This window comes from Corvus kubaryi, unplaced genomic scaffold (genome assembly GCF_017639235.1).
Source record: "Corvus kubaryi isolate FWS band 111438036 unplaced genomic scaffold, C.kubaryi_AGA036_p1.0 37142, whole genome shotgun sequence".
Taxonomy (NCBI): Eukaryota; Metazoa; Chordata; class Aves; order Passeriformes; family Corvidae; genus Corvus; species Corvus kubaryi.
Window position 1 is genome coordinate 246,820 of NW_024581036.1, and position 26,672 is coordinate 273,491.

General features: G+C 41.7%; 1 protein-coding gene across 50 annotated transcripts in view; it reads right to left on the reverse strand.

Moving 5' to 3' along the window:
- MAP2 (microtubule associated protein 2) overlaps positions 1 to 26,672 on the reverse strand; it is a 245,487-nt gene that overhangs the window by 12,839 nt on the left and 205,976 nt on the right. For 26 of the 50 annotated variants that reach the window (XM_042021393.1, XM_042021398.1, XM_042021397.1 and 23 more), the window contains 7 exons: positions 21,930 to 25,703; positions 21,481 to 21,687; positions 20,958 to 21,092; positions 16,761 to 16,822; positions 12,695 to 12,868; positions 11,110 to 11,263; positions 8,616 to 8,959 (listed from right to left, as the gene is read on the reverse strand). In XM_042021393.1, the coding sequence (XP_041877327.1) occupies positions 8,616 to 8,959; positions 11,110 to 11,263; positions 12,695 to 12,868; positions 16,761 to 16,822; positions 20,958 to 21,092; positions 21,481 to 21,687; positions 21,930 to 25,703 (4,850 nt within the window). The remainder of the gene's footprint in view (positions 1 to 8,615; positions 8,960 to 11,109; positions 11,264 to 12,694; positions 12,869 to 16,760; positions 16,823 to 20,957; positions 21,093 to 21,480; positions 21,688 to 21,929; positions 25,704 to 26,672) is intronic. The other 24 variants (XM_042021413.1, XM_042021412.1, XM_042021411.1 and 21 more) reach the window with 12 other exon arrangements.

Genomic DNA, 26,672 nt, shown 5'->3' on the forward strand with positions numbered 1-26,672 from the left:
CTAGTACCAGAGACTTCTGTCTAGGTTAGGGTGAGAAGAGAAGCCTCTCCCAGAATGCTTTGTTCGGTTATGGTAATGTACCCCAGTTCTACATTTCTGGTTGGCCGTTGGCCACCCCACGCCGTTGCTACCTTATGTTTCATGTCCTAGAAAGTTCTCCACTCCAGGTTCCCTGGATGGCCTTTGCCCCTCGCCACTCCCCCAGATCTTCCCCACTGGTTCCCATTCCCTAGTCCCGCCTTTGTACTGGCCCTGTGCCCTCAGATCATTGGTCCCTGGCGCTCGCCCCACCCCCGTACTTAAACCTGGACTCTTCATTGTTCTCTGTCTTCGTCCCTGGAACCATTCACGGTGTGGCTGCAATAAACTTCCGTCCGTGGAACCCCAAACAGAGACCCTTCCTGCCTCTTTGCCATCGACCCATATTACTAGAGCTATTCGTGTGTTTGTGCATGCACGCGTGTGTGTGTGTGGTGGTCCTGCCGAGCGGCTTATGAGACCTTTTTGGAAGAGCAAAACATTTTGGAAGAGCACCTCACGCTCCGGCACAGAAGCCACGGAACTTGGGTTAGCGATATACCAGTAAAAACAGAAACGGTATCTTGTGATCAGCCAAGTCTTGAATCCTTGTGTAGGACAAGTGGCTGATTTACAAGCTTCTTTCCACCTACCTGCACATAACTGTACTAAAGTAATTAATAAGATGGCCATACTGAGCTAGGCATGTCCCTACCAATAAGGAGGAAAGGCCTATGGAGAAATACTGAGAGGGTCTACATAATTGTGCTAGAAGTACAAAGTGAAATGACCATTTTCCATGCCAAAGACTTTACAGTCAAGAGACAACAGCTGAATTTAACAGAGAGTTCAAGGAAGTGCAAGATCCCTGTCAGATGAACTGTAGCACATTCTGCTATCACATTTCTCACTAAAGCTGGGGAGCTGATCAAAGGAACTGTAAAAAACTATTGAAGATCCACACCCACCAAATAAAAAAATCCTGGGAGTGCAATTAATTCACCTAAAACACAAAATCCTTGGTTTAATACTCGCTTCAACAGCAACAACAACAACCCAACAACAAACAACCTAACAGATTTTGCTAAAATTCAGAGTCCAATACTTAAATTTTAGACACAACAGTTCCTACTCATGGAAAGAGTACTATTAGCTTCAAATATCAAGTGTTGAGCATCAGGTATCAGTTTCCCAATCAGTTTCCGTATCTCTGAAAAGAGGTGAGTTTTGAGTCACTACATCTGGAACTTCTTTACTCCAGCATAATGGAGAAAATTAGGTTGTTCAGTCCAAGTTCAAAAATACCTTGCAGTCACCTCTTTATGCAAGCTGGCTTTCCCAACATTCAGCAGATATTCCCCTAGCATCTCTTTATTGTTCAAATCCAAATTTCCAATATAAAACGTAAGGTTTCTTTTCTTTTCTTTCCTGCCCTTTCCTGTCTAACAAAACAAACTTTTTCTAACCTTTCCATGCAAAATGAAACAGCTCTGATCCAGACTACATATTGCCCGAACATTTTTCCCAAAACAACAACCTTTCTCATTTTATTTCTCAAAATCTAGACTAGTTAGATCTCAGCTGGAAACATGTCCTTTGCTGAGCTTGCTGCTGGGATAACTCAGACTTTCACAGGAACTGGTAATTTCAATCTACTCTAGGGAAAAAATACAGCTTCTCCCCATACTTATTAATGAGAGAACAACAATGCACAGTATATCATGGTTGGGATTTGACTCTTCTAACATTAGCCAGCTAAGAGTTGGAACTGGTTGCATATGCTGCCAACTGTAGTTGGTGGAAAGATACTGAATCGTCCAGAAGTGGTACCTTCAGCCCTAAACTGAACATCTGACTGGCAGAAATCAGGGCACTGCTGCTCACTGCCTCCAAAAAATGGAGAGACATATGGCTACCACAGTGGGTAGAAGTTTTGTTGGTGGCTAGAGCTCATGAGACTGCTTGGGAGCCTCCTGATTGTGGTTCACAGTTTGCCTCACAGGCAGGGTGCACGTTTTACAGATGGGTTAGGTGCTGCAGTGATGTTATGCTGTCACTGCCATAGAGGAAGTCCTAATTCCCTGCTCATTTCTAGCAACCAAACACCTTTCCTCAAAAAAGCCCTTCTGAAACTTCCTAGAGGCTGGTAGTGATTGCTTAATTTTTCTAAAATATGTGTCAGGAAGAACATCTAGCTTTTTATCTGGAATAATTCAAGATTTAACTGTACAGACTGTACTCAGGCAACTTCCTTTGAACAAGTGCAGTCTGAACACAGGAGCTGCAAGATGTTATTTTCTGTCCAATCTGCAATTATCAGCCAAAAGTCTAAATTTCATTAACTTAAATAGGTTTGAGCTCTGACAGAGTTTTGAAAGTGTACCTGAAACTCCTAAATTCTCTTCACATTTGTAGATCTGCAATTAACAAGTGGTGAATCCGTTTCTAATTTTCAGTGCAGAACAAATCCCTTCAAATATCTTGCAAATCCCCAAATCTGGGAATGTACAAGGAAAACAAAAGCAGACTGACAGAGATTAATTTATTTTACAGTTTTGAATTATTGAGTTGACAAATGCACAAACTTATTCCAATGAGTGCAGCCAACAATGTGGAAACAATTGCTTCCCAGTCTCTCAGCTACATCATGCAACAACAGCCATGCTGCACGTCAATCCACACCTCCCTGTACAGCTGCCTCATGTGCCTCTGGCTAGGGAAGGCACCAAGTTTGGCTCTTATAAGCTCATTTATGTTCATCACTGGCCTGTGCAGGAACGTCCTCTTAACTTGGGCCTAAGTAGTTTTGACTCAACTATGTTGCAGATCAGAATGGACTGGAGAAAAAGCACATGATGGGCTGAAGGAGAGTGGGATCCAGCAACAGCTCAGACAGCACTTTTTGTGAAACCTTGCTCTCCATCACTCTTTTGGACACTCTTCAGCAGCCGTTGCACCAACAGTATATAACATATAGACTTTCAGGTTTTGTGCAGTCATGAGTGTTCATAAAGTGCAAAGACATGTGAAACAGCAAAAAGAGGAGGAATTATAAGACACCATCTCAAGGGAAACTTAACTGAGAATTTTGACCTGCCTTTCTCCAGGAGGTGCACCAACCAGACCTGTCTGTGTCTGTACTGACTGCACCCTGGCACGCTGTCACTGAGGCAGGGAACATGCCAGAAAACCACTGTTCTCTGCAGACAGGGTTGTAAATTGTGATGGGGGACTGAGGCATGTGTTGGGGGTGGAATCTCGCCTGCCACCCTGATGCCTTTTCACTGGTCCTAAAATCATGAACCAGACACAGTTAGGGTGATGAAAAGGGGTTACCTTTATAAGGATCTTTAGGTGCACAATTCGTCAAGAGGAAAACACCAAAGATGCACACACAGCATAATGTGTATACAATTTTTATAGGTTTTGCAAATTAGCATATCCCCAATTAGAAGCATAGTTGGTGAGGTAATCCCCCCAGTTCAACTCCTTTTCTAATTCCCCCTCCTCTAGATAGGGACTAAACTATTTATAAAAATATGTCTTGAAGAGCTCGTCTCGGCCTTGGTTCCCAGGAAGAACCAAGATAGGATAGGAGCCTTGGACCCCCAGCTTGGAACCTTTGGAATGTGTTTTGTCTGCTTATTGGGTAGGCTAAGGAAAAGTACTGGAGCTAGGCTACAAATACAATAATAGGCTAAAGAGCTACAAATATATGTGTAAATAATACAGAGAATGTATAAAAGAAGACAAGGCAAAAAAAATCAATTTGGCATCAATGCACACTGATTTTGAAGGTAACAAAAGACACCCATTCAAGCCTACTCCTCTGCCCACCTCTGAGATGTCCTCCCAGTGTCAGTCTATTTTATCATCTAACACATATGCCTATTTTCCTTGCAAGCATTCCTGTGGTTTTTGGAAAGCATCTACTGAATAGTGGTGTCATCAATTTGTTCAGATTTTCTGACCCATTACTAATTGCACTTTGTTTTTTACAGTTTAGGAAAGATGGTAAAGTTCTTCCTTAATCCTCCTAAAAAACTTCAAGGAACATTTCATTCTTCAGCATGGCTTCGGTTTCTATGCGTCATCTTACTTCCTACAAGGTGCCTGGCTGTCACTGTAATTAGTGGCATTTTAAAGCTTATACATGTAATTCTAGTCTGTGCAGCTCCATTCACTTGATGAAGCTCTGCTGTGTCACATCCACTGAAGTTCTTGCCCATGGCTTAGATTTTAGGTATACATTTTAAGAGAAAATCAAAAGAAATCTAGGTTAGTTTTATCCTTGGTTGCTGGCCTATGATGCATTATAAATACTCTGCCTTGACAGGAATGAAAAGACTCAATTAGTGCACTTCTGTACTCTGATATGGTACCAACCACATTCACAGACAGAATTTCAAAAAGAAAACCAAAAATCTGAACCAAAAAAATGCAACAAAAAATCAGTCTTGGCATCTGAAATAGATTTCCAACCCCTTCTCCCAGCTCTTCATGCTTCCTTTGGGCTGTCTGAGAAATAATGGATGCAAATGGGTTACTTTTGAAAGCACAGCATTTCCTCCACAGCTGATGCAGTGTGAAAATCCATCTGAAGCCCAGCAGACATACCCATAAGCAAGCTGCCTCTGAGCTTTGCCAATAATGATATATTTCACCACACTGTAGCATAAAGAGCAAACCAGACAACTACCTACTGGCTGCATCACAGAGCAGAGAAGCCCCTCATTTCTCCCCACTGCAGAATACCAATTAAACGTATCTCAAGCCATCTCTTCCTAGCAGGAGCTTAATGCAGTGCAAAGTTAACTTGTTTCTTCCCCTAAAAGCATTCTCTTCGCACACCTGACACTCACACAACCCCCATTCAGGTGGAATATTTTCTCCCCTTTTCTTTGTTTCTATGGAGGGCAAGTCAGAGCTGAAGTAAAATCACTCTGCTGTCTGATGAGCTTTTGATAAAATTCCAAGCTGAAGCACTGCACTTCTTGATTTATTTAGAATTCAGACATCCACAAGAGCTTCTTCAGTTTTGCACCCCAGCCTCTGGCAGTTTCAAAGTGCAGCTTTCTCTAGAACAGATCGAAGAGAAGTCCTTGTGCCAGGTTTAAATATACTGCTGGAAAAAGGATAGTCTGTCTCCAAATTACACTTTTGGGCTGCATATCTGTATTCCTTTAGTGATTTGCATGTTATGTTTATGTACTTGCCTAGATATATGCTGGGTTTTTCTCTGCTTGTTTTTCCTGTGGCTATTGCTATCAGCACTTCCAGTTCAGGTTATAAAGCAGGTTTCTGTTTGTTTCATGTATCATCACTAAATGCAAATAGCAGATAACAGTTCATTTCAGCCAGGGTAATATTGCTACCAGACATTAAAGAACTGAGCAGACACAAGGAAATGAAATTAGCTTTCATGTGTTGCTCTCACAGACCCTATAAAATTCAACTGTAGAAACTGGAAAAGATTTATCCCAAAACCTCTTGTCTAGACTGAGAAACTATGGCATAAACGAGACATAAAGGAAAAATTCAGTGAGCTTCTCTTTGCCCAACCTACAGCTCAGTGGCCGCATACCACTGGAACTAAAAAATGCTTTAGCTTCAGTGACATTTTGTTCACCCAGCAGATTTCCCCTGTGATGCCCACAGCAGTGAAATGCCAGCTGCTGTGCCATCCTTCACTGCTCAGCAAAGACTTTGAGCAGCTCGTTAGAGCTGCTAAGGAAATTTAGCTCTCTAGTCATGGTGTCTACAAAGAAATACAATTTGCTGTGGCCCCCTGGTCTTCTATAATTGTTAACACTCCAGAGAGAGTAACAAAGAGGAGGAGGACAGGCTGCCGTGGTGCTGGTTTTGGGCCCTAAGACCAACAGCTGGGCCTATATGAGGAATGCTGATCCAGAAGCACAGTCTGAACTTGTGTTGCTGGAGCCCATGCACACCATGGCCATCTGCTACACATTATGTCAAACGGAGTGGAGCTCCCATGCAAAATAATCACACCTGTCAAAATAAAGGCAGAAGTACCTTTGCTGAGGCATTATATTCTTGACTTTATGAGTAAATGGCTACTGTCCAAATCCTGGAAAGTACTGAATGTGTTAATTTACCATGAAAACAGGATCAACACCTTAGAGATATCTTACTGTTTAAAATATGAGCCTGTTCTTTTTCTCTGGAAGACCTACAGCAGGCACAGGGCTGCCATGTTAAGTTTTGATCCGATTAATTATTTTTTTCTGGGGCAGCATTAGGCAAACCTCACTGTTCTCTAAGTTCCACTATCAATTCCAACACTCATACACATACATATATATATATGTAAGTATCTGATCTAGAAACACTGTGCAATCCAGCTTTCTGGAATGTCCTGTTTTCAGGACAACCGAATGGGGAACATGTTCATCACCCTGATGTCCTGTCCCTGGCGGCAGTTGAGAAATGAACCCTTCATACAGCACTCACATTGCCTTTGCTGTAGTAGTAAAGTAAGTAAAGGAAGTAAAAGGGAGCTGAAGGCTCTGGGTGTTTTTGCCATAGGGTTCTGTCTAGAATCAATACAAAATACACAGGTACTCCTTACAAAAAATACATCAACATAACTGTTTACACACATAAGACTTGAGTTGTCCATATTTTTAGCATAAATGTTGGTAAGCTGTATTTTTTTCCTCCTTCAGCTTCTTTGTTGCTAAATCACAGAATATCTGTCAGGTTATTATTGGTTTTATAACTCCTTAAATATTAACCGAATGGATGGCTTCCTCCTGTAAGCTAGAACAGTTCTTCCAAATGGAAAGAAAAGGAAATTGCTTGGACATAAGTTTGGCTTTTAATGCCATCTGTGTTAGCATTTCTGCATTGCTCAAAAATGAGGGAAGACTATTCCAGCTCTGGCTTTGGCTCTGCTTGGTAGAATATCAAGCAGAGGCTCCGAAGAGGAAGGTATAAGCACCATACCTCAGCAAGATTTATGGTACTTCCTATCTGACTTTCCCTCAGTCTCCAAAAGCTTCTGCTTAGCATGAAAGCCTCCATTTTTACTGCCCCTTCCAAAATTTGGTGAGTTCTCTCTGTAATTAACAGGGGATTTCAGCAAGGCCAAGTGCAAGGTCCTTCACGTGGGTCAGGGTAATCCCAAGCACAAATACAGGCTGAATGGAGAATGGATTGAGAGCAGCCCTGCCGAGAAGGACTTGGGGGTGCTAGTGGATGAGAGCTAGACATGAGCCGGTCATGTACACCTGCATCCCTGAAACCAACCATGTCCTGGGCTGCATCCAAAGAAGAGTAATCTGCAGGTGGAGAAGGGGAAGATTCTGCCCCTCTGCTCTCATGACACCCCCCTGGAGTACTGCGTCCCCAATATAGGACAGACATGGACCTGCTGGAACAAGTCCAGAGGAGGGCTGTGAAGATGCTCAGAGGGCTGGAGCACCTCTGCTACAAAGACAGACTGAGAGAGTTGAGATTGTTCTGCCTGGAGTAGAAAAGGCTCTGGGCAGACCTTAGAGCCCCTTCCAGTGCCTAAGAGGCTCCAAGAGAGCTGGAGAGGGACTTTGGACAAAGGCCTGGAGTCACAGGATAAGGTGGAATGGCTTCAAACTGCCAGAAGGCAGGGTTAGATGGGATATTGGGAAGGTAGTCTTAATTGTAAGGGTGGTGAGGCACTGGCACAGATTGCCCAGAGAAGTGGCTGATGCCCCATCCCTGGAAGTGTTCAAGGCCACATGGGAGCGGGCTAGAATTTGATGATCTTTAGGGTCACCTTCAACCCAAAGCATTCTGAGATCCTTTGATTTTGCCATCCTACACACAGGTTCAGTCTTTAGCTGAAAGCAATCCTTATGAAAATGTGCTTGGTTGCCTAACTGCAAGGTATGAAATTACCTCTTTTTTCAGCTTTTAATCACATCAAGATGTCACTGAATTCTTGTTCTTTCAATGAGAATAGAAAATCTGATATGCCTTACAACACATTCTTATGTGTATTAGACTTACATACACCCTCCAGTTCATACAGTTTAAGCCCTGTTCTGGCTTATTTGAACCCAGGAGCCAGAAAACCAGTTAAGTCTAATATCTGCCCCCTTCCCCCATCTTTACCGTGGGGTGCATTTATGAAGTTGGAGGCTGCAACCCTCATTAACTTCATCCAATACAATGCACGTCATATAAAATGGCACAGGAAAAGGCAAAGTGCTGTGTGATCCCGCTAACATATACGTGGGTTGATTTTCAACTAGTGTTAATTAAACAACCATCTTATTTTTTTGTACTGATAAAGACTAAGTAAGCAGCAACTGCTGAGACTCAGGCAGAAACATATCTATGGCATGGAGTGCAAACTCCTGTTCGAAATTTTTTAATGTATCTCAGTTAGGCACTGTTAGTTTTCATATGGCAAGATAGTTTCTGAAGACTGTCCTTGTCCTTGCCATTTAACATCACTTAAACAAGCAAGGGATTTGGAGAACAGAAGTAGCTTTACAAGGCAACTCAAAATGGCTCCTATCCTATGCCTATCACAAAGGTGCACACATAAGACTAAATAACGTATGGATGAACATAAAGGGTGGAATCCTTACCTGCCCTCCTTTAGGCTGGTATTTGATATTATCCGTTGACCCAATTTTGGACCTGACATTCTTGAGGTCAGGTAGAGGCTGATTAATAACTCGTAGCTGCTTTGGAGTGGCTGGAGATTTAGGAGGAGTGCGAATTATGGCAACTTTTTTCTCAGTAGGTACCAGTATTGCAGATTTGGGGGTCCCAGGAGTGTGGGGAGTTCTGGAGTAACTGGGTGTCCCTGGAGTGCCTGGGGTACGAGAGGCATAGCTTGGTGGTGTCCCTGGAGTGATGGCAGTGGAGCCAGGAGTAGTGGGGGTAGAAGTTCCACTTTTCCCCGTTCTGCTACGAATTGGCTCTGATCCTACATTCAAGAAAAAAAACAGTTTTAGAGCCACAGAAATACAGCTCTTCCTCCCTTTGTACCACCAAAACTGCATCCCTGCGTACCAAGTGAGACACAGCTCTTTAAGATGGCAGTGCTACTGCTGGAACAGCAGGCTGAATGTGTCTGTGTCTTACTTTGCTAAACAACCTGCCAGGAATTACCTTGCCATGAGAAGTTGAGCTATTGCCCCCACAGTGACTGAGCTCTCCATTCTGTAACACAGGAGTGCTTCCCACAATGCCTATGCTTCCTGCAAAGCTGGCTAAACAAGGCACATCATCACATTTATTTCCATTTTGGGGAAAGGATGAGAAGCATCCTTGGAATCCAACCTTTGGGACTTGATCCAACCAATTTCAGTGGATCTGGGCAATAAACTAGAAAGCAGTAAAAATTCTGATAATATTCCTGAAACGAAAGGCTGTGAGTGCCTGGCTGATGCTGTTTCTCATACCACTGCCAGTAAACTGCAGATAAACCCCTGGTGGGCATTCAGCTGGAGCACAAGCTATAGCTCTGTTGTGTAGGTGAGTAGATGTCCTCACATTCAATTGCTATGTTTCATTAGTTCAGTGAAAGAAAGCCATTACCAGAGGCAACCTTGATACAAAGTCACATTCTGCTTACTGCTGCATGCAAGTTAAAAAAACCCAACTATATCATTTTGTAGCAGCTCCATTCAGTGTTTATGGCACTGCCAAGTCCTTTTCACGGAGCACAAGGATCAGTTTAGCTGTGCTTTCTACAGCCAGCTCTGCTCCTGACTCTCAAACATAAATAAACAGAAGCTGAGATATCTCCAAAGTAAAATTTTGCTGAGAATACTGATGGAGAGAAAGACCAAAGCAATTCTCAAAACCTGGGAACCCTAATGCTGAATAGGTGCATGTATGTTTTCACCCTTCAAATGTTCAGAAATTATAAATCCAATGGGCCTCTCTAAAGAATCCAGTGGGATGAAACAAATTCTTATTTAAAGTATTTGCTAATAATTCTCTTTGTGCAATGATGGTAGCCCAAACCCAATGCACTCCTGCCCCTGCGGCTCAGGAGACACTCTTTGCTGTACATGATTCATTAGGCAGACTGAACATATACCACTCACCTCCTGATGCCTTATTCATTTCCCTGAACAGGTATCTTTCTTTCCAAACCCTAAAGCTTCTCTACCATCTGAGACAGAAAGGGAATTACTTTATTCCCACCTCTTTGCAGGTCTGGTATATTTATTTTTCATTCCTCAGCCCTTCACCACACTGCCAAATGCTTAATGGTCTCTCACTCCTGATCAGGAGAATGGGCTGGCTGCTGTGGCAGCTGGAGGTCATTCTGCTTTCAAAAGGTCTCTGTTTCACCTTTGGAGCATCACTTAGGAAATTCAAAGGACTTTTTTTGAAGAATTTAATAATCTACTTCCCTTAAGCTGTTTTAAAAAGGGCTGAGATTGGTTTCTAAAGAGAGAAGACAGTCCTACTGGAAAGCAGGAAACCACATATGGGTTCTAAGGCCTGGCTAAAAGTTCTGGGATTATTTAGTAAATAGTCTTTGTCCTGCAATTTATTTTGGCTTGTGATTTGATGACTTTGGTCCTCATAAAAGGAACTTAGGTGGTTCACTATCTTAACTGCCCTCAGTGAGTCAGTCTGCTAGCTAACATCTCAATTCTCAGCAGAGATTTTACCCTAGGATTAGAGCACAGGGAGATAATTACTAGGAAACAGCAAATTAATGACTGTAACCATCAGGTTCACTTTTCCAAGATCCATCAGAATATTTCAGGTTGCCTATTTCAGTTTTGACTCATTATTTCTTGCTGCTGTTTGTAAATGCTCTGTTAAATACCTCACCCAGCTCTGAGCTCCCTGCAAAGGCATTTTCTAATATCAGTAATTAGTCTGGGCAGCAGTCCTGGCTCTGGCCACTGCAGGTGCATCTTGTCCCTGGTTTCAGGCACTTGGCATATATACAAAACCAGTCTGTGGGCTCTAATTTCCAACACCACACCCCAGACCCACTCCTCTGTGTCTAAGGTAGGGACACATGATGCTATGCAATGTGACAAATCCAATGAGGATGAAGACAACCACAGCAGTAGAAGGTTAATACGCAAGAAAAAGACAACATACGGGTGGTCCGTCGTACTGAAGAGGAAAGAGAAGTTGTGAGCGAGAGGGAGTTCTCCTCTCTGTCTCGGTCTCCTGATACACCTCGTCGAGGAGGAAGGATAGAGGAAGGTCTTGGTAGAGATGAACGCTTCTCAGGGCTCTTGCTTACTCCATCCTAATAGCAGCACAATAACAAAGGAAGGTTTAGTTTTCAAAACTCACTCTTTGGGCTATGCTTTCCTGTATCTATACACAGAGGAGAAAACCTTATCCTATGGCCCAGTTTGCTCCTCACACAGGAACCTGAGGGGATCAGTCACCTTCCATGTTCTGCTTTAGCTCCCTGGTGCTTCTTTACTGCATCAAAACATCTTCTGATGACTATCCCGAGACACATAGGGATATTCTTAGATCTAAATATGGCTGGATCCCGCAGCTGGCTCTTAATAAGGAAAAAGGTGAGGTTTTTTAGTGCAAGTTGGAAGTAAAAGAACTCTCTTGAACTCAAGTGTGAAATTCCTATGTGAATTTACGTGCAAAGTAACTGCACTACTGACGTCCAGAATACACCATACACTAGATTTGTAGGTGTCATGTGATTTTTGCATAAACAAACACTAACTTGTAAATTTCTTAGGGAGCTAAATTTTTAGCTACAGAGGTTTTTTGCTGTTGTTGTTGCTTTGGGCTTTTTAATCCCTGGAGTGTGGGATTATAAATCCTGTTGTTTTAATTCCTTGTATAATAAAATGTTTACTTTTTGAAATCAGTGCATACCTTCTCTTTACCTGAGTAAAGTAAACCTCTCTTTACCATTAAGGCAAAGGCCATGTATGTTAGAATATTTTTGAGCTTATGGGAAGTGCAGCCAAAGACAGACCAGCATAAGCAGACATTCTTCCTAAAGACAAATGATGATGGTCCCAACCAGTAAAAGACACACCAAGTACAGCATTAAAGAAAAAATGTAAGTCAATGGCAAAACCAATTTTTAAATGGGGACAGTCAGCTCAGCATAATGTAGATTTGAAATGCAAGTGAAATGTAAACACAGAGAAGCTGGAATGAACTGCCAAACATATTTTTAAATTTATACTGTAACTTCTTCACAAAGTCCTATGCGTTGACTAAATTTGGTTCCTTGAGCATTTGGATTCTGCCCTATTCTATCACCTACTCCTTGTGATTAGAATTGTACTCTCCTACACTGGAGACTGAATTTGATTTCAAAGAATATTAACAGGTCAAAAATAACATTTTTTTAAACTTGGAAGGCATATTAGTCCTGCTGTTCTTTATCACTTAACCACTTGCGAATGACTGTAACTTCTTGGCAGTTAATGAAGTAGCATCCATATGATCAACAGAAAGAAAATATGTCTTTCTAGCTATAACTTATTTCACTTACATTTCCTCTAGAGTATCTCCATTTTTATCCATTTTGTAGCACAGATCTTGTAGCCTGCTAATCAGTTTTCCTGCCACTGGATGTAAGTAATCCCACAAGAGCTTCGCAGAGAATTACTCAGATTCAGAGAGTAGATAATGTGTTTCATGGAGTTCACCTGCGCATCTCTAACTCTCTTAACTAATTCTGCTACCTTACCTTAGTGTCTGATTTTGAGTCTCTTGGGCCTGCAGAGGAGGGCCGAACAAAATAACTGTCTGTATTGAGAAAAGTGGCCCTTTTAGTGGTTAATGAGCAAGCTGAGCTGGGTCTTGGAGGAAGCAATGACTTTGCTCTAGACTTTGAGGCAGGAATCTTTGACAAAGAGGCAGTCTAGTCATGAGAAAACAAACAAAACACAACATGAAGCTGGACAAAAGGAAAATACATGCAACGTGGACCAAAAAAAAAAAAAAAAAGCCAAGCTATGAATTAGTACTTTTCCTGTGTCTGGTAATGGTCTCTGCAGATCTGAAAATCATGGAAGTTTCAGTTTTGTGTTGTTTGCCTGAAACCACCTAGGCCTGGACAGAGTTACTGATTCTAGGAAGTGCCTTTTTCTACAGATGCCACTTTGGTCTTGTGTTAATAGGAAAAAACTGGTGCCAGCTGGGGCATTTAACTGGTACAACTGCTGGTTGGCTGCATTAGAAACAAGTGCAAAGCTACAGAAACACCAAGAGATCCCAGTCCTTTAAAGTTGAAATATATCCCTCCAGGCTAAAATCAAGAATAAAAGTAGAAATCTTAGAAGCAAAGTTATACCAGTATTCCCACAACAGCAGAAGGGTAAGACAGTATTACTTCTTTTGCCATTGTGTACAGACAAAATCCCTAACACACTCTAGATACTGCTCTGTGCATTTGGTGTCACTTCACAGAAATTCATAAATTTATATTGACTGTATGGAGTCCTGGGATGAGGAAAGCCATATATGGTTGAAAGGCTGACACAGTATGTTATTGTGAACAAATACTTGTTTGATACTGAATAATGACAACATCCCATTGAAAGAACAATTAAACACCAACAGGACAGACAGAAAATCTTTGTTAATACTTAGGAGCACGTTACTGCTTTACAAAAAGGAATCTCCTGGAAACAGAATAGGGCTACTTACTTAAGAAACACTTTTTTCTTCCACAGGTGTAACTGATACTACAAAGAACAATGGCAAAGGAGTTACCTTGGTAGTCCTGATTATCTCTGTAGTCATACTAGCATGAAATTACACATAGGAATAATCCCAATGGGCCTGTCATTCTGGGATTTGTACTGAACTTTAGCCATAGAAAACTTGGCATTTGATCTCAATCAATCCCCTAGACTTTCTCAATGCTCAGAAAAGGTGCATGAGTTGCTTTTAAGTTGTCTTGTTAGAAAATGAGAAAAGAATGGGCTGTCCAGCTCTGACAGGTCTCTGGCTTAGGCTATATACCCAGCCTACGGAAAACTGAAGCTGGTGTGCTGAACATCATCCATGACATCACCCACATGCTTAAGAATTGCAGAACTGCGTAACAAGCAATTCCAATCCAACAACAGCGCTGAGAGGAGTTCTATTGGATGTAATCCTCCAGACCAAGTAGCAAGACAAGAAATTAGGATGGAAGCGCTTTACTAGCAAGAATATATTCCCATTATGAGTTTTTCAAAATATTTATGCCCCTTTCTTTTAATACTTATTTTACTGTCTGAGAATAAACAGAATAAAACCAGTGAATAATTATTTACACAGAAACTACGGAATATGTGTTTCTGTCAAATCAAAGACTTTTCCAGACTTTGACTGGCTTGTCAGAGTTCAATTTATGGGTCTCATCCATTTGTGAAACTTTGGGTCCTGTTTAGAAATCCATGAAGGTATTTATTGATGCTGAAACTCTATGAAAGCAGGATATCTATGTTGGGTGGCCCCAAGAAGCAGACATTCTGCAAGCACCTTTCACCTAGCTTTCCAAACTAGAGACAGAACTAAGCACATGTTATTTGAGGCCCAAATATTCATCTGTGGTTTTCACCATTTTCAACTTGTGGGTCATGTAAGAGACTGGAAAACTCTTACAGATTAAGGTTCTAGTCACAGTGCAAAGACTTTTCACTCATATTGGTCAGTGTCTTCTGCAAACACATGAATCTAATGTGGATGCTAAAGATGGACAACACTGAGATCTGTCAATGGGACAGATGGGGAAAAGGCATGACCCTGAGCTACTGCACAGCTCTGGTTATCACAGTCTAGATTCCCTCCATGTTATTTAGGTAACAAGGCACTTTTTAGCATCAGTAATAGCAGCAGAATCTGCCCAAAGCTGGTTGAGCAAGTGAAGAAACCATGTCTCAATCCCTGCAGAAAAACTCTTATTCTCTGTTAGCAATTCATTACCCCCAACCTCTGTTGTAATTTATGTTGCTGGTAGGGTCAGCTGTCCAGAGGACAAAGATCTATGTAACTCTCACTGAAACTCAGGGATTGCTGAAGTGGGGATGCAGAACCCTCACTTTACTTCAAGGTGTTCCTAACACATGGCACATGTTTCCATCATCTCTCTGTGAACTGCAGGTACACAGCTGCTTCCAGCAGATGGAACTATTTAGCCTTGCCTGAATTTGTCCTGTGTAAACTGCAGTCTGAACATGAATAACAAAACTGACCGGGCTGGATGATCTAACACTACCAGTGGAGAGGAAAAGGCTGCACTTGAAGGACATAAAAGCTGAAAACTGCAAATAAACAAAACAACAAAAATAGGGAGAGATCTTTATAAAAGCAGAGGCTAAGTCAAGGCACAGAAGAGAAAATGTCCAAGAGCTGTGTGAGTGTGGCAATCAGAGAGGCAAGGCAACAGAGAGAAAGTAAGCAGGGGACAGCCTTCTGATCTGTACTATAACATAAGGGGCAGGGATAGGAAAGATATACAGAAAGATAATTTCACAGAATGATTTTGCAGTTCTTGTACTAGAACATTCCATAAACACTGAAAATGGGCAAGTATTGGCTTCTCTTGTGCAAGTGTTGATGGTCTGTCAAGAAAAGACAGTAATAAAACATGCTCAGACTCAGCCCAGAAACCTGCCCAGATCTTACTTACTGTACTTGTAAAGAAGCTCTAATAGTTTCCCACTTATGAGCTGGAATGGGTCAGACCTGAAAAATCACGGTTCCTCCAAAGCTTCCAATTGGTTATACTGCTCTCAGCACTATCAGTTTCTTATGATTTATAAAAAAATGTGTAGCACTTCGTGTGACATAGCTTTTTGTTCCCCAAAGAATTGAGAGTCTGGTTTAGCAAATGAAAGACGTCACCCATGGAATGTACTAGGAAATATATTAGGAAATTTAGAGAAATTCTAAAGAAATTCTTAATTGTTAATGATGGGGGATGGCCCTGCTCAGGGCCAGGAGCTGGATGCAATGATCCTGACAGGTCCCTTCCAACTCAACTGAATTCTATGATTCTGTGATAACAATGACAAAGTGTCGTGCTGCAGATGTCAATTAGCATGTGTCACTGTCATGGAAAAAAATAATTGCATAGGGGATAGTGAATGGAGATTGGTTTCCTGGGGATTTTGGAATGATGGGACGGACACAGAGCAGGGTCAGCAAGGAGCAAGGGAGTCTTTGCAAGGGAGCCAGACACAGGAAGCAGAACCGGCTGTAGAGCAGATGAAGGGAATGCAAGGCAAGGCAGTAATCTGACAGGTTACAACACAGACAGTGGCCTAGGAAGTGGCCATTCTGAAAGCACTGAATCACATATAAATTCTACTGGCCAGTAACTTCTACACAGGCAGGGCCCCTGCAGAATACTGGGCTATGGAATGGTGCACCAGGAGATATGCAGCAGTCCTGGGAGAGGACTTCTGCCTACACAGCAGTTGAGCAAGGTGGCAATGCAAGTTGGGTGCTGCAGGAAGGGCCAAGATATGCACCTTATCCCACAGAATGGCCTGGCTTAAAATGCTGACCAGACTCCAACTCCTGCAGTTCGGAGCCTGTGTGCCCCTCTATGGATCTGCAAACTGTCACCATCTACCACTTGAGACTAGACTTCAAAGGTTATTCATGAAAGGTGGTTTTAATTACCCTTTGAAATGAATAATGAATATGGCAAACAAATTTTAAATTGAACACACAATTACTTACTGAATTAACACAAAAAGATATTAAGTAAGGGCAAAAGGAGATTATAAAGATGAACAATAAGATGATTTACTCACTGAGAGCTTTTCCTTTGCTTGTTTAAATACAGCAGGAGCCTGGTTTGTTTCACCACCTGCTGCTGAGAAATCCAAAGAAAGACTTGATAGTTAAAGACAGTAATAATAAGCATTTCCATTTAGTACACTTGTTAGAACAATTAAATGCCTTGAAACTACTGTGCAAAGCAAGTACTTTGTGAATTACCTTCAGTGAACTGTATGCAAAAATGTACTTGCCTTTAAAATTTCCTGTATTCATCTTACTTGAGGTAAAATGGTATTCTATGTGTTTCGAACAAAACAAAATTTTGTATTCACATTCCTAGAAGTCTATAAATTAAAAGAAAAAGGTTCCAGAAATAGCTGACAAATTTAAGAATTTCTGGTCAATCCTCAGGCAACTTAGCATCCTGATTTTCAGGACTGTCCTCTAAAAAACCAGCCTCTTTAAAACATCCACAAATAAAAATTTTAAGAGAGTCCTCTACTGTCACCACTTTCAAAATAACAGCCAACATTCATAATGGAAAGAGAGAGATTCACTGTTGAATTATCGTCCTAGCTGTGTCAACAAGGTCACTATGTCATGGTCAACTAAGCTCTCAAGAATTTAGAAATTCAAGGTTTATCTGGGAGATCAAGTATGTTAATTCAGTATTTCATTTATCAGATACAACATGGCTTGAGGTAAGATCTTTCTCTTGGACTTTGATTCCATCCACAGTGGTTTTTGAATGGGGCAGCTTTTTGGAAATCAGGTTATTAGCTTCACCCCAATGCTGCTGCTTAGGAAGTGATGTGCCACCTAACACCTAGACATGAAATCTTCTGGCACCTGTGCCAGGATGCCTTTGGTAAAAGCAGAAGTAGGACAGCAATCACAAATGACAACCTTCTCCTATAAACCTAACTGTTTTCCAACTCTAAAACCAACCCTAATTCCTCATACAGGAAAGGTCAGATTATTTTTCCCTTTTCTAGTGCAGCTCCCAGGCATGGTGACATTATCCCTGATTTTCTGTCACACTACCCACTCTAGTCAAAGGTGTAGGAGAGAGAACTTGTGAGGAGGAAAAGAATATGTAACTGCATACTTCAGTTCGTCTGAATTTGTAAGAAGGGCAAGCACAGCAGAGCCTTCCTGTGTCACACTTCACCACAGCTGTTACTGCTGGTTTGGGTCTGGTTTCCATCTCTTCTGGATAACCACAAACAGCTTCTTTCCTCCTTCCCTTGGCATTCAACCCTAACCAGTCATCACTGTGAGGTGGAAAAAAAAGCTGTGTCACTTGTACCGATGTACCTGGTAACAACCACAACTTCTCCATCTAAACACAAGATTTCTACAGGCCCTGCTGTTGGCTTAAATACACAACAAACATGCTTCACGTCAGGGGGCGACCCCAGAATTGAAAACAAGAAACAGAAACATATAATGGCCAGGTCATTGTCCTGGCCTTGCCTCCGAAAACACTCCTCTGATAACACAACTGCAGTAGCATCTCACAGCCACCAACAAAACACAGGCCAGGTTGGGGGTTTCACTCATGGAGCTACACTAGTCAAGGCAAAGACTTCCCAACTCTCTCATGAGGGTTGGCCATGCAATTTCTTTTTCAAATGGCAAGGACAAGTCTCTCAAAAAGCAGTCCCTGCCTCATGGATATGGTGCTGTAAGTTACTGGTATTTGCCAGTGCTTACCAGTGATGTGGGATTTTTTTTTCAGGTATTGAGGGGCATTAGGGGAAAGATGTACTTTTCTGGGCCATTGCACAGAAAAATAAAAGAAAATACTAACTTCTTTTGGTAGATATCTGTATCTTATGAATGGACATGTTTCATTTTGAAGTTATGGTAAATGCAGTGTGGAGATTTTAACTGACTGCAACACACTTGAAGCTCTGCAGACTACAGTGCCAAGAACTTTTGGGGGGTTTCATTACCCAGGCATCACTAAAACTGACAAGACCACTCCAAACAGGATGCACTGACAGTCAAAACTGGCTTCAAGAAATGGTGCTATATTGTACATAAAAAGAAAATGGGAGAGAAACAATGTCCCTCTAGATTCTAGCCCCTGGAGAGACATTCAAGATCAGTGATATGTAGGATAACATGGCCACCTGCACTTTTAAAATATCACAGAGCACTGCACTCTCTCTCATGGTCTTCCCCCAAGTCCCATCAGGAAGTATAAAAATGTGAGGTAGAAGAAAATAAGGCATACTGTAATTTTTCCAGAGCCAATGGGTATACTGAAGCATTTTAAGAAATATTCTTGATCACTTGCCGGCGTGGTTCAAGCTCTTCTGCTTTAGAGCTCAAAGTTCAAGCCACATTTCTGAAGTTTTATGAACAGTCTGGGTCCATCATTTTGGTTGCTCTCCACCTCAGGACTTAAAAGTACAGGGAGATAGTTTTTGTATTGTATTTCTCACTTTGACTAATACATCTGCTTCACTGTGTACTGCAGCGAGAGAGAAAAACCTCTGAGAGTTGCCAAGACAGCACATGTTTCAGGCACAGGGCAGATTTCCTTATCCAAGTCCATTGGTATGACTTAGTCCTCTTTGGGATGCTACAGGTCAGAACAGTTCAGAGGACATAGTGGTAGAGTACTTGAGGGCACAACAGCACTGACCACACAGCTGTAGAGGTGTAGATGAAGTTGAGAACACTACAAAGCCAGTGCCTTCCCCCAGCCATGTCCACAGCTTACTGAACCCCCGGGGCTTTTGAAAGAATACGTGAATTATAGGTTGTAACTTCTGGGCTATCAAGCTGTGCTTCAGCAAGCAGCAAGAGATAGCAAGAACTGTTTTAATTACTTTAAAAATTCCTCCCTCTTGGGTAATTCTGGTCCAGAGCGCAAGTTAGGACGGCCCAGAGACTGCAAACTGAGGATGAGCCATCAGTGCAATACAGAGGGGACTGAACCAGCCTTTCCTTTCCTGGTTCCATTTCTCCTGAGAGGGGTAAGTAAAAGGATGAGATTCATCACAGGAGCAAGGTGATGGGATTGGGTTCTGGGATGGGTTCTGGTGTCCTAATGGAACACAGCTAGGATACAATCTGCACTTCATACAGCAGAGGCACGATACTAAACCTGCTCTCATGTAACCATCCTCTTACTGCATTTTCACCGGTCAGACCTCCCTGCTGACATTGGGTCTACATTTACAACAGGAGTGACAGGTGCAAAACTGCAGGAGAATGACTGCCTAGGGACACTTCTAGTATTGCTTTGCTTAACCATATGACAGGTAATGAATCTTCCTGTTAATTTCTAAGCTGTGAGAAGATGCCTATGCACTTCTGCATTTCTGTGCATGGCTTTTCTCTTAATAGCCCTAGTTCCAAACAACCACACTATAGCCTGTGGCTATGTGACATGACAGAAAAGCTGGCCTCTTTTAGCAATTATTTTTTTAAGATCACAGTGAAAGTCAAGATATTCATCCTTCCACTCTGAACTCACAAGAACCATGAATGATATGTGAAAATGCTGGAAGAGTTATTTTGGTCCTCTAAATAATGATACACCCATCAAGTCGTAACAGGCGTAATTTCTTTCTTCCTTTCATCTTCCTCTACCAAATATTAAGATTTCTGTTAGGAATGCATTTCGCAGTGTGAGCCCAGATTTCTTCTCTCGCAGCTCCATGCTGCATGTAGCTGGATTCTCCCTGTGGATTTTGACTGTACAGCATAAACATCAGTGACAGACTGGGAATTATCTATACAGATATCATCAATAAACAAAATATAAGTCTGAAACACTTCTTATTATGCATGAGAGTAAAAAAGCAGAATAATGGAAATGCATACCATGGTTTAAGTTGCCAACATTTCCCACCAGAAAAAAAAATAAAGCATCGTTTAAAAAAACTTTTTAAAAAATAAACAAAAAAAGATGAGTAGAGATTCCTAGAACACCACACTCTAAGCACGATGCCAAGTTACAACCACAGTGCTTGGAGGCCCAAGCAATGACAAGCATACGTGATCATGGCCTCCATCAAATAAATAAACAAATACCAGGAAAGAAAGAATAAAAGAAAAATGGTACAAAACACTAAAAACGCAATACTATTTGTGAAGACTGACACTCTTGGAGGAAAAAAAAATAGAGAAGCTGCTATAGCTATGAAATTTTAAAAAGAAAATGTCTATGTTTGCCAGCCACATTGCATAACTGAACAGAATGCAGTCACCTGTCTGCTTCCGTTTAACACAGGAGAGATGAGTTGGTCTAGTATATTTGATAGCAGGTTTTAAAATGATTTTCCTGGAGGGAGAGTGGGCCTGAACTTCAGTTTTTTTAGCAAGTTCAGCTTTCTTATACACTGCTATGGACAAAAAGAACACAAAAACATAGAATCAGAAACAAACCTCAGCAAACCATTTCATATGATTAATACATCAAGTGTCAGGCCCACTGCTCCACAACTCCAACCCAACGCATTGCTTCTTCATAGGAACAAATCCTACGCTGGAAGAGGGGGAGCACTGGTGCATTGGTTCAGATGCATTACCCAGTGATCAGTGGGGATGCCTACAATGAAATAGGACCAGTGGAGCAGTGAGCCTTGCACATGGCTTCTCACATAATTGTACAATATCTCATTAGAAACCACTACCGTTAATAACGTTATGGTGCACATCACGTATAACAGAGTAACCAGATACTGTAAAACAGTAAGAAAAAAAAAATTGTAATAGGAGTGTTAAATGAACCTTTTTTCCTTCTCACTTCATCTCTGGAGAGTGTGCTAGGTTCCTTTTTAGCTATTTTCCTTTCAGGAGTGGAAATCCTGCCTCTCCCAGTTTTAAAAGGTTTCTCTTTTTTATGCTTATCAAGAGATGATCTTCGCAATTCTCTCTCTGCTTTCTCCTCTTTAGGAACAGTCTCTAACTGTTCAGTCATGATGCTCCTATCATCATCTGTAGAATCAGAGCAAATTACAACAACAAAGAAAAGATTAGTAACAAATGTTAACAATAGTTAGGAGGAGCAGGGAAAAAGTAGTTGAAGACAGAGCAGATGATTAAATTAAAATTTAATTTTTACCATTTTTCTGAAACATGCTGAGATTACTTTTATAACTGTAATAATTTTGCTTTTCAATCATTATGATTTGGAAGCAAAAATATTCAACAGACAAAACAGAAAGGATAATGCACACCTTGAGTGTCTGCCCAGAGACTGTCTGTGTCCATGATGGAGTCATCAATTGTTGTTTCATCTTTGTAGTCATCACACGTCTCCGTTTTGTAGTTAGTGAGCAGGATTTCTTCTCTCTGGGGTGAAGCAGGAGCCTCTCGGGAGCCTTCCTTCGGCTCAACTTCCACTTCTTCAACATCAAGGTCCTCTTCAGCCTGGGAGTCTCCTGTTTCGATGTCCTCCTGCTGAGTAGCAGCAAAGCGCACACTGTGAGAAGCAGATTCACCCTCATCAACTGTTGTCTGCACCACTGTGATAAAGTCATCCTCCACTGTCACCACTGATTCAATAATGCCTTTCAATTCAGGCAGTGCTTCTGGGCTACCCTTGGCTCCCATTTCTTCAGTAGCAGGCTTGCCAAAGTCTGGGGGCATTTCTGATACAAGATGCTGTTTATCCTCTTCTTTTGCTTCTTGCCCTGCTTCCACCTCTTCTTCCTCATATTCTTCCCCTTTCAGGGCTCCAGCTGCCAGCTCACATGGCAGCAGCTTTTGGGTTTCCATAGGTTTCACAGCTCTATCAAGAATCTCTTCAACTTCCTCTACAGGTTGTGGTATGCTCTCCATCTGAATCTCAGCAGGCTCCTCCTGAAGAGGCTCAGCTTTTGGAAAGAGGAGTTCCACAGAAGTCCCCTTTGCTGGTAACTGTGTAGGCATCTCTTCCCCAGACATGGCAGGTTTTGGATGTTCTGCTTTGATATCCTCTGGTTTCACAGATTCTCCATTCAAACTTTCTTGGGCTTGATCATGTTCTCCACTAGATTCATAAGACTCCTCTTTATCAACTGCTTCTTGGTGTACCAGATCTGGCTTAGCTACTTTTTCCTTAATTTCTGTTTCTGACAGTTTGGTGCTGTCCTTCACATAACTAGGCTCAGTCCTGGAAAGTACATCTGCATCCTCTGCTTCTCTGGAGAAGATGGTCTCGTCTTTCTGCTGAGTGTCTTTGGGTTCAGGCTCTGCTCTTTTAAGAGAGGCTTTGTCCTTCCCTAAAGGAAGAGAAACAACCTCACTAATCTTAGCGTCTAACTTATTCTGATATTCTTGGTCAGCTCTCCTTGCAGCCACCTCCATATCATGCTTAATAGCATTGTAATCTGGTTTAACTGGAGCTTCTATCTCAGCTATTTCAGGAACAACACTAAGAGCCTTCTCCTTCTCCATCAACAAACAAACAGAATCCTTTTCTATTGCTATCTCTGAAGCAGAAATTCTGTCATACATGGTATCAGCAGGTAAATGAACTTTACTAGCCACACTTTCTTCTTTCCTTTCTAACATTGCCTCAGCTCTTGTCATCTCTGGTTCTACCCCTTTAATGGAACAGACCTCTTTAGAGTCAACTTGATCTTCACTTTTTTCTAGCACAGTATCCAGTTTCTCCTTTTTCTCCTGCTCAAAGTCCCTCACCAGAATGGGCTCACCATGCTGACCTAAGTCTTTTTCACTGAGGAAGTCTTCTGATTTTTCAGCAGCTGCCAGCTTCACTTCTATTAAAGACAGGTCAGGAGTGAGGCCACGTCTCAGTTTTTCATCTGTGCCTTCATAGAAGGGACAGGTTTCACTTGTTAAATTCTCACTGTCCTGAACTGGAGAAGGGAGTGGTACTATGTACTTATTGAAAACACAGTAGCCCAAGTCTTCCAGCTGACTTTCAGCTTTTAGAATTACGTGGTTTTCATTTGTTACAGGTGGCAGGGCTGTGCTGCTGTCTTCCACAATACTGTCAGAAGGAACTGACTTCTTCTGTGCTGCCTCAGCATCTGCACTCACAGAGGCTAATCTAGATCTTGTCCCTGCCAAATCTAACATTTCAGGCAGGTCAGGAGCCAGGACAGCCCCATTTTTGTAGTAATCTTTGGCCTGGAAAGATGGCTCAGCCAAGGTCTCAGGCTGGGCTTTTTCTTCTACCATGTGCTTATCTTCCTCTCTACTCTCAGTGGGGAAGCAGGGGGCCTTCTCCAGTGCTGGTGTGGTTGCTGGCAAGTAGTCATCACCTTCATCCATACTTCCACTAGTGTTTGTTAGAATATCTGAAGCGAGGGGAGAAAGATCATGTGCACGACCAAAACTAAATCCTAGGGCTATTGAATCCAGGCAGGACATGGGCAAGTTAATAGACATACTTCTCTGTTCAATTGCAGATCTCCCCCCAAGTCCCAAGCTCCTGCTCAGAGTTAGGTCATCTTTGTTTTTACTGTGAAGTTCTCTCTTATCCCCATAGACTTTGGGGTCAATAGTGAACATTCTTTCTGTTGGGGAACTAGGTTCTTCAGATGTGTCTGGTGTATAGCTCTGAGCCAGGGTACTGTACCCCATTTCACGAGTGTGCACATTCTGCTGCTGATTCAATTCTGTCTGTAATTCTTCCTCTTCCTCCTCCTCTTCATATTCAGGTATTAGACGACCTCTCTGATAAGGCTCATATTTACTCTCTTTAGTGTCACTTAGCTCATAGTAATCACTGCTTTGTTTCAGACCATCTGCTTTAAATGCTTCCTCCTTCAGAGCAGAGGTTTCAAAATACTTCGACATTCCTGATTGATCCTCCTCTTCTTTCAGTTGATGAGGAGCTGAAACACTTGTCTTAGCAGTATCTTCTTTAACATCTTTCTCTTGAGAAGCTTCAAGAGTAGGAGTCTTCTCAGTGGTTAAACCTGGTACCTCAGGAGCTTTCTCTGTTACTCTGGATAACTGAGTGCTATCAGGGTGCTCTACTGTTTTATCAAGGGTCAGTTCATGGCTTAACTTAGCTGGGGGTACCTGCATGCTTTGCTGCGTCTCCCTTTTCACATCTGCTGCTGCTGAGAGCTCACTTTGGTCCATTTCTTTTTCTGCTTTGAGAGTATCAGGTAACTTTTTAGCTTCACCATCCTTTTGAAAGTCTGTTTTGTCTAGGGAGCCTGTCTTAACTTCAGGTTTTGCGGTAAATTTACCATTATCTAACATTTGAGCCTCCCCTTTATCATAGAAGTCATACCTTTCTTCCTCATCGCTCTCATCCTTAGTCATGTCCTTTTCCTCCCCCCATGGAGGGATTTTTGGGGTGCTTGGAGTTTTCAAGCCATCTACAGTTACTGCTGAGACTTCTTGTAGAGATAATGTCCTGTCTTTGTGGATCTGTTCATCTTTACTGAGATTTTTGGCAAACAGTTGGTCAGTGGGTTCCTGGTGTGTTTTGAAACCATCTTTGAGTGAAAGCTCCTGCGGGAGAGCAAGAGATGGGCCTGAAGGAAGTTCACTTTTGGCTGCTTCTGCCTTGGGTTCTGGTAGCAATAGAGAACTTTCACCATGGCTGATGGCACCACCTTTGACATCTTTGAGGTTGTCTTGAAATTTGATAGCCATAGCTTGATTGGTTGATGAGGGCATACCTACAGTCCTTTCTTCCGTCCTGCTCTCTTCAGGCAGTTGAGATGACAAGTGCTTTTGTTCTTGAGGAGCAGGAGGCTTAGCAGCAGGTTCTGCAAAACTGGCTTCCCCTTTCTTCTGTGAATCAGTTTTCAAGATCCATTCTGATGGATATGAAAGCATTTTTTCTTTGTCTTTGCTCTCTGAATCCTTTTTATCTGCAGCCTCTGCTTTTGCTGACTGTGGAACTAAGGCATCATATTTAGGTTGCTCAACAGTCTTACTGTCTTTCCCAGAGTCATGTTGCTTTGTGTCTAATGGTTCTTCTGCAAAAGGGCGTGTGCCCTCCTGGACATGGAATTCCATCTTCGTGGCTGCAAATAAATCTGAAGTAGTTTGTTTGGGTTTTATAGCAAAATTATTTAAAGCACTTACAGGCAGGCAGTCATGTGGCTTACAACATTTTGGTATGAATGATGGAATGGAAAGGGAGAAAGATGTGAGCATCCAGCAAGGCCATCCGCCTAGAAATCTGCTTTAAAATGTTAAATACTAGTTTCCTTTCAATAAATAAAAAATGTGAGTTGTATACATATAAATGTAAGCACTGAAATGAGATGATTTCATGTAAATTCTTCATCTTCATGATTTGTATATATAACAGCAAAGCCACAAATAACCTCACTTCATTAGAAGCTTTGCTGGACTCTTATGTTAGTTTTGTGTTAGTAAAGTCTGCAACTTTAAAGGAATCAATAGTACCTTTGTGTGTTGCTGATACTTAAAACATACATAGTTATACATTTCTATGTATTTTTTACATTTTTATACTACATGCAGCCTAAACTAAAGAGATAATGCATGCAAAGGGTTTTGCAAGTTTCAGAAGAGGCTGTCTTTTTAACTGTAACAACTTTTAACACTCGCTCTTTGTCAAAAGACCAAAATCTCACTGCTGTCATGAAACCAGCATGTGGAAATCAGCAACAGACCTATTAACAGTCCCAGATCTTGAAGGTCTGGTCTTCAAAATGGCCAGTCACCTACAGCTGTAGCTGAAGTCAAAGAATACTTGGCATGTTTCTGGGACTCTAGATCAGGCCCTTATTAAGTTAATTTGAAACTAAAAAGGCTACTCGTATACTCTGCCACTATATTTTCAGAGAGTAATACCTAGTTAAGTTTCTTTTTTAATGCCTACTCTGTTAATCATTAATAGCTTGATCTTTTTTTAATGTCCTGTGGAAGATAATGATTCCTATCTCATTGAAATCTTCCCATAATGGAAAACATGAAGAAAAAGACTGCGGAATGTGGCATATCTTTCTGCACTAATCTGTAAAAAAGGTTTTATG